Genomic DNA, 12,339 nt, shown 5'->3' on the forward strand with positions numbered 1-12,339 from the left:
CCCCACGCGCAAGGAGTGTACCCATAAGGAGAGCCGCCCAGCACGAAAGAGAGTGCAGCCTGCCGAGGAATGGCACCGCCCACACTTCCCGTGCCACTGACGACAGAAGCGGACAAAGAAACAAGACGCAGCAAATAGACACAGAGAACAGACAACCGGGGGAGGGGGGGAGTTAAATAAATAAATAAATCTTTAAAAATAAATAAATAAATAAATAAATAAATAAAGCTATTGTGACCAGTAATAGAAGAAATTTTAGTGTCGAGGTGGAGAAAGTGGCCACAGTATTTGCTGAGGGCAGGGAGAGGGAAGTAGAGATGTGATGTGGGGCATTTTTGAGATTTTGAGTTGTTCTAAATGATACTTCAGGGTCAGATCTGGACTTTATATATCCTGCCATAACCTACTGAATGTACTGGGGGTGAGTGTGAACTACAGTGTAAACTATTATCCATGTGGTGCAGTAGTGCCCCAAAATGTGTTCACCGAATGCTATGAGTGTGCCACAATGATGGGGGAGGGTGTTGGTGTGGGAGGAGTGGGGTAGGGGAGTGAGGGTATATGGGAACCTCTTATACTTTTTAATGTAACATTTTTTCTGTGATTATATATCTTCAAAAAAATACAATTTGAAAAAATGATGAGGTGGGGGGTGGGGAGTGGGTTATATGGGCGCCTCATGTTTTTTTGTGTTTTTTTTTAATGTAACATTCCTTGTGATCTATTAACTTTAATTTAAAAAAATAACATAAAGAATAAAAGAACAGTAACAGTTTGAAATAGTTATGAATTCCAAAAATAGATATTGGATTATGTTTGAAAACTGGTCTGTAGCTGGCCGTGATTAAATTATGCTTCGGGCTTTGTTTCAGCCACCTCAGTCGGGCGTTGAGTCCCCGTCCCTGGGTGAGAGGGGTCTCACAGGTAAAAGGCATGGTGAAGAACAGGGTTAGAGCTTGTAGATGCTGGGGATTTTGATGTTGGAATTTTGATTTGGCGTTTGATGCAGGAGTCTTGAGCTGGAGCCCTGGAGAGTGAACAAACAGAGGAAAGAGACGCAAACCCTGGGAAGAGAGGACCTGAGCCAGGAGAAGAACACAGGAATAGAGACAGCTCCTTAGACATGGCAGAAACCCAGGAGAGAGACAGAGTCATTCACCTGATAGTCTACAGCTGACCTTGTGGTAAAACCAGCAGCTGAACCTAGAGAGAAATTGATCCCCAGGAAGAGAGGAACCCAGAAAGCCTGAACTCTTGGCAGAGATTGGCAGCCATCTTGCTCCAACACATGGAAATAGACTTTGGTGAGGGAAGTAACCTACGCTTTATGACCTGGTATTTGTAAGATCCTGCCCCAAATAAATACCCTTAATAAAAGCCAGCAGGCTTCTGGTATTTTGCATCAGCACCCCTTTGGCTGACTAATCCAGATATCATGAATACAGAGTGAAAAGGCAAGCCATGTGTTTAAAGAGAGAGATACTTCAAAAAAGAAGGCATTCAAACAGCAGGTATAAAAGGCTCACTCTCATCAGCCATCAGGAAAACACAAATTAAAAACACAGTAAGGTAGTCTACAGTCCCACCAGAACAGCTCACATTAAAATGTCCAACACCACCAGTGCTCATGAAGATGTGAAACTATTACAACTTCCGTAATCACAGGTAAAGTGTATCCTTCAGTGCCATTATTTCTGAAAACTTTTCAGTAATAGCTACATAAAGTAGCTACATAAACAAATGCATGCCTATGACCTAGCAATCCGATAGAAAGGCGTACGTAAATTCACCAAAAAAGCATGTGCAAAAAATATTCTGGAGGCACTATTTGTAATAACCCAAGATGAAAACAAACCAAAAGTCTATCCACAGCAGAGTGTGTAAATCATGGCATATTCATTCTATGAAATTGTCTACAGCAATGAAAATAAACTTCACACAGAAATATAGATGAATCTCAAAAACCAATGTCAAATAAAAGAAGCCAGACCAAAAAAAAAAAAAAAAAGCTACATCGTTGACTTTACACATGATTCGCAAACAGGTGAAGTTAACCAATGGGTAGAGTGCTTCTAATGGTGGTTATGATTGGACGGCGTTGACTGGCAAGGTGCACAGAAGGGCTTCTGGGGGGTCACGTGCTGCTCATGTTTTGTCTAGTTACAAAGAGTGCTCAATTTATGCAAATGAATCGAGCTTATGGGCTGTGCACTTTTCTGTACAAAGCATGTTTAAAATAAATGGCTCTGGTGGCCAGGCTGTTGGAGATGTTTCCCACACTGATGATGGTCATTGATTGAGTGCTTGCTGTGTGCCAGCTGTTAAGCGTGGCATAGGTGTTTGCTTTTTTCAAGTTTTCTTATTTCATCCTTTGAGATGGGATTGCTGCTCTCCTTGTATAGATTTTATTGATGTGCGAACAGATATTCAAAAAGGTTAAATGACTTGCCCCTGGTCTTAAAGCTAGAAAATGGCAAAACCTGACTTCGAATCTATACCTTCCAACACACTGCCTCCTGTGTATCTCAAGATTTTTTGGGGATCTGTTCAGAAGAGTGAACTCCAGGCACCAATGTTGAGCTTTGCAGGATGGGGTCACCCTACCCAACTGCAGCAAAGGCCCACAGCCCACACACGCAGCTTGGCCCACCTTCACCCACAAGCTTGCAGCCCTTGTTGGCTAAGATCCAAAACTGGAGAGGTGACCATCTACCTGACCACATCTGGCAAATCTAGCTTCTGGACATGTGGGGGCAATCCAGGGTGGAAAGAGCGCAGGTTTTATTCAGGCTGAGTAGCTGGACCCCATTGAGAGAGCTGTTTAATTAAGTCTTGTTTCCTTCTTTTCTCAGATAGGAATTTCTTCATTTTCCAGGGGGAAGAAATGAGTTCATCCTCTCTGGGCATGGTAGGCATTCAATGCAAGCCTTCTCCTTTCGCCTCTGGGCCAGCTGAGCTACCTGGCTTTTACCCCTCCCACATCTCCATCCAGCCTGCTCTGTCTGGAAGGCTGGGCAGGGGCTCTCCTGCCCTACGCTCTGTGAATTGGCAGGACATTTGAGGGAGGGAGCAGGGAGGTCGGGGTACTGTTTCCTCAGCTTGTTCTCATGGGGTCACCAGAGGATGGTGCTGTCCCTAGGGGTTCAAGCCTCAGAACCTATAGGCAGCCTCTCCCCCATATCCTCTACCAGGTAGAAGACCTGCTTCTCCACCTCCATTTTTTTTCATTTTTTTATTATCTTTTTTTTTTAAGATACAAAGATCACACAAAATGCTACATTAAAACATATGAGGTTCCCATATACCCCACTCCCCACACCCCCCGCTCCTCCCACATCAACAACTTTCATTAGTGTGGTACATTCATTGCATTTGATGAGTACATTTTGGAGCACTGCTACACAGCACGGATTATAGTTTATGTAAACCCCATCCATCAGCCATGTGGGATCTAAGTCCCCTCTTGATTTAGAAATGGAGTGGGCATCACCATCCAGGGTCCTCAGGATGGAGGAATAAAATATGGATTAGAGTGAACTTACTGGTATTCTACTATAGAATTATTGTGACTCTAGCAATGGAAGAAATTATATCATTGATGTGGAGACAGTAGCCATGGGAGTTGCTGAAAGCAGGGAGAGGGAAAAAGAGGTGTGATACGGGGGCATTTTGGGGACTTGTAGTTGTCCTGAATGATATTGTAGGGACAGATGCAGGATATTATATATCCTGCCATAATCCACCTCCTTTTGTCTTAAGGTGTAACAGCTTGCTGTTGCTCCTGGCCCCAAACGTCTCCACCATCCTGGCTACACCTGTCTGGATAGTACCTCTCCTCAAGGTCCTCAGGTTCAAAGTCATGTCTTTCTCACCAGGCAGGGCCTTTACTGATATAACAGCCTGCTGTGTCATGTTCTCCTGAATTTGAGAAGTACATTCTACACAAGATGGTCTAGCTTGTCCCAATGGCAACTTGCTGACTGAAGAAGATTCACCAACCATGGGTTTCAGGCAGACAGCTGAGGCAGAAGCTAAAAAACAAGCATGGTTAGGGTAAATTTAAGATAATCTCATAATATTTTTTCCTTGCTACTCCAAAAATGTGCATTTATTTTTCCCATAACATACAAGGAAGTTGGGTCCTACCTCTGAAGCAAGGAGCCATCACCCTACGAAGCTCCTGGGGTCTGGGGCTTTACAGAAGTACCTGACCATGGAACTTACCCCTTGGACTGTGTGCTGGGGGCTCCTCAGTGCTCCCAGCAGCTTTGGAGGCACTGCCTCCCCAGCCTTCCTGCTTCTTTGGGGTATACCTGCAAGCCAGGTGCATAGAGTGCACCAAACAGCTCACCATCAAACCATTCTTTTCCCAGTGAGCTAGGCTGCTGTTCATATGTTTTCCGGGAGTAATCAGAATCATTTTCTGGTTACTCCTGGTGAGGACTGCCAGAAAGTGGGACAGGGATGGGGCACCAGTGCTAGGGATGGAAATGGCAGTGCTGTTCTCCTTAGCCCTGCGGACAGCTCCGTCTCCTACCCAAGCAGGAAGGAGGTGGTCCTTGGGCAAATACAATCAACCAGATGGTGGTCAAGCTCCAGGGCTGAGCAGCTGACCCAGACAGGCAGGGCGCTGCAGGACCACACAGTGGCAAGAGCTGCCGTTCCTGAGAGCCCACCTGCATCGTTGCTGATTGTCATGATGGCTCAGAACTGCTGTCTCCATCCTGCAGGTGAAGGTACAGAGTCAGAGCAAAGGGTGCCCACCTGGTGAGTAGCAAAAACCAGATTTTACCCCAGGTGCATCTGACCCCCGCGCTGTGACCACTGCATGAGTGCTGAGCTGCACTGCCTTCCCTGGAAGAAGGGAAAAGGAAACTGACGTCCATGAGGCAAAGGCAGGAATTCTTTTGGGACACTCATAGGTTCCCCACAAGGCTCAAAAGTCAGCAGAGGGGAGCTTCTGAAGTAGGAATCACTTGATCCGCAAAATTGTAGATTTCCAGATCACTCTGTGGAATAATTCTCACCATCTCAAATCCAAGATTATATGGCTGGAAAGTCCAGATGGAAATTCAAAACCAGGTCTGATTAATTCTATTGCCTCTCAGCATTTGTCCAGCTTGAGGATGGAGGTGCACAAAGACCTACCTAGCTTTTCTCCTGGCCTTTGCCCCTCCCAGCCCCTGAGGAGCCAGGCCTAGGAGAACAAGGCAAGAGCCAGATGGCTTGTCCCAGGCTGTGTTTGACACTTGCACGTGCAAAGTAATACCCCTGGGCCCTGGTTGGGATTGGACTTCAAATCCCTTCTCCTTCACCTAAACAAGTCACAGACCTTCTTTGGGCCTCCTTTGCCTCCTCAGAAGAGGTGCACAAAGTGGAGCAAATGAAATGATGCCGAGAAAGCTCTGGCACATAGTAAACATCCACTAACGCCCAGCTCTTGTTCTGGATTTTGCTATGGACTTCTCATAAAAGACAAGGAGGTTGATGTGATGATCACCAATTTATAAACAACGCAGTGAGACTCAAGGAAGTGTGCTCAAGACGTCACGCCCAGTACATGCCAGAAGGAGGATTCAAACCCAGGCCTGACCACGTTTGAGGGCAGTTCCTTCGCCTTGTCTTGACCACCCACCCAGCAGACTAGAAGCTGGCCATCAGCATCACCCCATTGCCCCTGCACCCCGAGATCCCCAATGTGTCCTGCCAGTAGTGATTTCCCACCTCTGGATCAAAACCCCAGGACCCTACCTGCCAGGAATTTCCCATACCCCTCCTCTGTCTACTCCTCTGTAACGATTTTCCTCTTCAGAGTTTCTTGGGGTGGATAACGAAATGGTATTTGCCCTATACACTAACTGGGAGAGAAGGGGGAGACACAAGGGCTTGGCTGACTCCCAATTCTCAAGACAAGTGACTCAGAGCTTTGATTTGAGAATTTGAAGAACATATAGACAGACACGGAGCCCGTTCCTATAAAAAGGCAAGGATGGGCAGTACCTAGCCCTTTGCCAACAATGTCAGGAAGTTCTCAGGGCTTCTGAGACTCTCCTGGGATGTCAGGGGAGGAACCCCTCCTCTTGGGGGAATGCTTCAGCTCCTCTGTGTGCTCTCATCCCTAGGGCTTCTCTTGGCCCAACAGGCAGTTTGCTTTCTGCAGAAGGAGGGATGCTTTGGGGCCAGGCAAGGACCAGAGATGGTCCTGGGTCAGCGCCCCATCTCCCAAGTGAGGCCGGCAGCCCCAGGCACCCCGCCTGCCTGAGGACAGCCCTGGGCTAGCCAGAGCCTGGGACTGATGGGGTCAACCCCGCGATGCCAGGTGGCACCAGGCTTGCTCACCTGCACTCCCTGGGGCCGCTGGAGAGGAGCAGCAGGTGCGGGGGCTGAGGAGCTGGAGGGGCGGGGCCAAGCCCGGGACAGACAAGGCGGCCAGGTCCAGGAGGCCAAGACACAGCCTGGAGCTCCCTCCTGAGGGCGAGCCGGCCGCAGGGCAGGAGCACGACCTTTGGATTCGGCTTTGGGACATGCCTTTTGAGACTCAGTTTCCCCATCTGTAACTTTTGGATAATAGTTTCTACACTGTGGGGCTGATCTGAGAACGAGAGTGAGTTTGTGTGTAAAGGGTAAAGCGCCGTCCCTGGACCGCAATGCCCGATCGATAGCTGGCTGCTGAGACGGAAGTGATTATGGGCGTGGCTCATCAGAAACGGCCGTGGAGAAGGCCGGGCCGCCCTTGCTCACTTCAGGGACGCTGGTTGGAAATCACGAGGAGAGTCCCTCCGGGCATCCCAGCAGGAGAGGGACCACGTGGGTGCATCCCCCACCTCAGCAGCTGATTGCAGGGCACTGCTCAGCTGATCGAGGCCTTGAGCCTGCGCCCTGGGCACCGAAGGGCTGAGACCGCCTCTTTCCTCTCCTCCTTCCAGATCTGATATCAGGACTCAACCTGCTTGCATGTGTTTTTGTTGTGCCTTATGTGGTGTGTGATTGCATGGACCTCCGTGTGTGTGTGTGTGCACATGTGCATATGTGTCTACATATACTTATTTTAAGTGTCACTAAGTCTCAATGTGATGGTGAGTGTTTTGATTCCATCAGAGCTTGGACACCTGGTTGCCCTGGCAACTGTAGGTTTGAACCTGCGGCCCATGTGCTCTCCAGTTGTGGACGCTCACCCTGAGCTGCCGGGCCTGGCTCATGCACCCCCCTTCCAGCTCCCAGCCATTGCACATTTCAGCAGCTGTTGTTTTTCTGGCTGCACAGAGAACTCCTCCTCTCTCTGGAACTCAGCGCCCAGTGTTAAATTTAGAGGGGAGAGAATGGAAAGCTGGTGCCCACTGTCCCGCCACCTTTGGAATAGGTGACTACCCATTCACCTTGTTTATCTGGAGTATGTGCACGTCTCCAGGACGCTCTTCTGACTAACTGCTGCTGAAAGAAGAAAAAGCAGTAATTAAATTTATTGGCCCAGGAAAGTGTTCCCTATCTGGAATTTCCTGGTATGAAGCATGAAAATCATAAGAACCAAGCATAATTTCATGTACTATAAGCAAGGGATGGCGTTAAATAAAAGAATGTTTTAAATATAAAAATTATTGTATCTGATCTGCATAGGCTTAGGAACAGAAACGCTGCCTCTTTTACGGTGCCCATGGCAAGGAAAGGCCGGTTACAAATTGGCAAGCTTTTACCAAGCCAGCCGCATGCAGCAAGGCATTGGTTACGAAATAAATGTCGATTCACAGTGTGTACTCATGGGCCCTAATGGGGACTTCATCAAGAAAGGTTCCTGAAAAGGGAGGCAGAGGCACGGGACTTGGAAGGAGACACAGGTCAAGCGCTGCCACCAGACATGGCCATCTCTGTTATTAAGTGAAAGGGCACAGGCACAGGAACCAAGTACCCCTGGACGTCACTCTGGCCCTTTGGCCCAAGGGCCATTACTTCCTGTAGATGTTCTTAGTCTCCCTTCAATGCTGGAAAAGAAGAAAGACAAAAGCAAGTATCGAGCTAGTTGCACCTTGCCAAGATTAGGAGTCTTTCGAAACCAGGTGGTTTCTCGTGAAGGAAACATAGCTCGTCAGGGTCCCTGCTTCTGCTCCTCTCCGTGGTCGCACAGACACCCCAACCCCATCTGAGGAGCCCCCGACCCTGGAGGAGCAAATAAAGGCAAAATAACCCAGGGCAGACAGCCTCCCTTCCATCCCTCAAACTGGAGATCTTGGTCATGACAACCAGCCTTCCTCAGACCCTTGTTTAGCTCAAGACATACAAGGTTGGCTCAGGCCGGCGAGTCAGAGGGGCACTTCCATGGTGAGGTGGTGGGTGGGCTGGGGCATGTGCACGAGTGGGTAGACGGCTCAGGCTGTCGGCCCTGGACCGATTGGGTGACCAACCACATGGGACAGCCAGTGGCACAGATCCTGTGAAGGCCCAGCCTCAAGAGGGCCAGCTGTGGGCCTCAGAGAAGGGCAGCGCTTTGGCCTGGAGGCCCAAACCCAGGAAGCTGCTCACCTGAGGTCAGGGGCCATGTGGGGTGAGAGAAGAAACAAATCAGCTGGCGCTTAAAGAACACTCATGGGCACACTTCTCGAGGCATTATGGCTCGATTTTTTCCAAAGAATCTCCAAGAACTTACATTTTAGAAGAAACTATTCAGTTTTACCAAAATCTCTTTTAGAATTGCCTGCTGCTCACACTGCCCTCTGGTCAATGTTTCTGGGGTCTGGGTGAGGAAGATTTGCCCCACCCCAGGCATTCTGAGAGCCACCAGGACAGAAGGATTTCACTCACGACACCCACGCTCGATGGACACAATTCTGTCCACGGGCGTAGCAAGCCTGGGACGAAGACACGGCATCCCTTTGCCCCAGAGAATAAGAGGGTAAGGAGTGAGGCCAAGTTTTATTATTAAACAACTTTAATCCAAATGCTGATTATTATTTGCAGTGTCTGAAGGCACAAAATATACCTAAAATGTATGGAATAGTCTAAACAGAGTTATAAATCCAAAGAGCAAAGCAGGAAAAAAAGATACATTCTGAGCTGACACAGATATCCAAGTTGGGAAGATTTTTTTTTTTCCTGGAGAACTTGCTTGAATACCAATCATTTCCCCTCATGCCAAGGGTAGTCAATTCAAAAAATAACATTAACAGGGTGAAAATCAACACCATGAAGTGTTAAGGTATTTTGTAGGCAGAACACTTTGTCCTCAAAGAAGATGCCCTCTTACTGTTTCTCTCTCACACACACACACACGTACCCTCCATCTCTCTCCTTGGCCTGACACCCACTCTAAGCAAAGTCGTCCAAGAAGACATCCAATGTGAGTTCCAGAAGACAGGGCATCTTGGGGGAAAGCAGAGGTGCATGTGAGATAAGGCAGTGAGACCAGAGTCCGAGTAAAAAAATAGAGAGACATATATGAAACATTGACCATCCAAGGCAGGGCCACCCAAAGTGCTGCTGGGAGGAAAACGGAGTCAGCTCTTTCCTGGGCTAACGCGAGCCCACCTAGGCTTCCCCGCACACGAGCGTGGGCTGCAGACAACGTGCATGCTGATTGCGGAGTGTCAAGCACTAATCCCAGGCCACCTCGGCATCCGGAGATAAATAACGTAATTACAAACACTTTCCTCCTCGGGGTGCTTTCAGCTGGCTGCTGGATGCAGCCGTTCTGTGCTGCTCAGCCTGCTACTTGGGACTTTACTAAAGAAATCCATCCTGGACTAGTTATCACCTGCATAAATACATCTCTCCAGGAACCTACGAGGCAACAGAGGAGTCGATCGATGGGGTTTTGTCTCTCCATGGCCACAGCCCCGCCAGCCCAGCTCTCAGGGCTCGAGGCCGGCCGTGCGTCCCACCCTGGCAGGTGAGCGGAGAAGAATGGCCTGTCGTGACCCTGACGACCTGCTTCAGGTCACTCCAGTGACTCCGCTCCTAGAGGGCCTTGCTCCGGTTCTAGAGTCTAATGGCCCCAGGAAGGGCCATCGAGGAGGCTGGGGCAGGCGTCCTGTCCTTAAGAAACAGGTTTCCCACAGATTCATCAGCCCAGGAAGAGGCCGGAGAGTCTCGGAGACCTTGCTCCCAGCCGGGCGGACCCCTCTCCGGGCCGGGAAGCTGCCTGGGGGCCTCCTGTCGGGGAAGGCGGCGCTAAAGGAGCAGGGGGCTGGGCAGGGTGCCCGCAGGGGCCTCCGTTGCTCTTGGGGTACAAGCACTTCTCTGGGGCTGGCGTTCCTCGTCTCCACATCACGCCGAGGGGAGCCAGTGTGTCGCTCCTACTTGCCACGGCTCCCTCCTACCTCCAGGGGCACGGTCAGGCCTTGGAGCTCTTCCGGCACCCCCACCCCTACAGCACTGAGTCTTCCGGGCTGGGGCCCCCTGTCCCCCCCACAGTAGCCTTTTCCCTGAACCCACCACGCTTTTACACTCCTTGTCGGGGGCTCCACTAAATCCCTCTCCTGGGACTGCACGTCCCAAACCTGAGGGGACAGTTTCCCTAAACCTGGCCTTCCTCTCCTCCACCTCACCTGGCCGGGACAGCCACACCTGGCGCCACCCCACCCACACCTTCTCCCCCGGCTCAAGCCCGCCTCTGCCCTCTAGGCCATGCTGGGGCGGCCTTCCTTCTCCCTCATTCTTCCACTTTTTCCGAGTAGGAATGAAAGTGCAAACCAGGCCCGAGAGCGTGTCCTCCCGGGGGGCCACCTCTTGGGCCCAGCGGCCACGCGCAGCAGCGCTCAGCCAGTTGGGTGGCCAGCTTCTGCCAGGTAGCCCAGGACCCTTCAAGTTTTAAAACCGAAACTCCTGTGTCCCTGGAACTCCTCAGGCCCAGGCAAATGGAAACCGCTGACCACCTAGAGCCATTTGCCTGGAACGGCTCACCCTCTACCCACCTGCGAGGATGGCAACCAGCAGAGGAGCACCTGGCACGGAGCAAAGGACGGGCAGGAAGCCGTGTGCCCAGCAGCAAGCCGCACTCGGGGCTCTCCCACAGGGCCTACTCGTCCTCTCCCCGCGCCCCCGCAGCCAGGGGCTCCTTATCCGACCTCCGTTCCTGTCCCCAGAAGGGCCCAGGAAGAGGGGGCTTCTTTGGCACTTCAGAATGATCACAAGTAATTTGCCTTTTTATTCATATAGAACAAAATTTACAAAGTCATTCATACAGTTTTTGTGTTTTGTTTTTTTTTTTTTTTACTGACTTCGAAAATTGGGAATATTCAAAATACACTTTTACCCCACTCCATTCTGTCGTTATTTACACATATGTACACGAAAAACGTCAGAGTCTCTGTGTGTGTCTGCATGTGGGTGTGGTTGGTTTCTGGTATTAAAAAGCTCTGCTGGTCGGGGAGGTGGGCGGGCAGGGGGGCAGCGGCGCGGTCAGATGGAGGTGCCGTGGGAGGTGTCCAAGGCTTCTGGAAGGACGCCTCCCGGCACGGGCTGGAAGGACATGGGGATGGGGGTCTTCACTGGGCTCTGGCGGAACAGCCCCCCGTTGGGCGACCTGTGTTTGCACTGCATGGAGGGCATCGTGGCCGAGCTGCTCAGTGGGAGCGGCAGGTTGCTGCTGGGCCCCGAAGGGAGTGTCCGGCCGGTGCCGTGGCTGCCCTGCTCTGGCAGAAACGTGCTGACCGAGAGCTGGGTATTCTGGTACTCCCGCGTCGGCTCCAAGGCCTGGCTGGGGGCCAAGCCCCCCATCTCCAGGGCGGACAGCTCGATTGACGCTGGGGAAATCTGCTTGTGAGCAATGTCTTCATCCATGAGGCTGTTCATCCGCCGGTGGACCTGCTCCAGGTTCACTTCTTTGTCCTGGAGGGAAGCACAGGGATGTCCCATCAAACCCTAGCATGAGCCAAAACTGGCTTCCTACAGCCCCTGGGAGTCCTGTTGAGCCTGGTGGACGGTGGTCAGGAACCCGCTCCCTTTTCTCCCTCCCATTGTATGACCAACCCTCAGTTATCTGTGGAACCAGTGGCCTGGGACATGGACCCCTACTTAGCAAAGATCCTGTCCACCTTGGCTGCATCATGCTTCCCCTCTGAACTGTTTAGGATTGCTGCCACATATGGGCAGCAACCCTTTGGAGAAGATGCGTGGAAGAACTGACAGAGAGAAGTAGAAAAACAAAGAAGTCCTATAGAAAAGACAGGGATGATCCTTGAACCCCTAATATGGCCCATATATTTTGTCATTCAAATTTCATAACCCTCCAAATACTCCATATGATGACCCCCTCCTCATATAAAAAAAAAGAAGCTTGGGTTCAAGGTTATGTGATTCCCCCAGGGTCACAACCCCAGTGAATGTCAGAGACACGGAGCAGGTAATGAA

At 50.5% G+C, this 12,339-nt stretch overlaps 1 protein-coding gene across 1 annotated transcript in view; it reads right to left on the bottom strand.

Annotated features, from left to right (window-relative positions):
- Positions 1 to 11,114: 11,114 nt before the first annotated feature.
- GRID1 (glutamate ionotropic receptor delta type subunit 1) overlaps positions 11,115 to 12,339 on the bottom strand; it is a 688,202-nt gene continuing 686,977 nt past the window's right edge. Inside the window, exon 16 of the mRNA XM_058299400.2 lies at positions 11,115 to 11,817. Within this exon, the coding sequence (XP_058155383.1) occupies positions 11,389 to 11,817 (429 nt within the window). The 3' untranslated portion in view covers positions 11,115 to 11,388. The remainder of the gene's footprint in view (positions 11,818 to 12,339) is intronic.

Source organism: Dasypus novemcinctus, chromosome 6, assembly GCF_030445035.2.
Source record: "Dasypus novemcinctus isolate mDasNov1 chromosome 6, mDasNov1.1.hap2, whole genome shotgun sequence".
In the NCBI taxonomy this organism is placed as follows: Eukaryota; Metazoa; Chordata; class Mammalia; order Cingulata; family Dasypodidae; genus Dasypus; species Dasypus novemcinctus.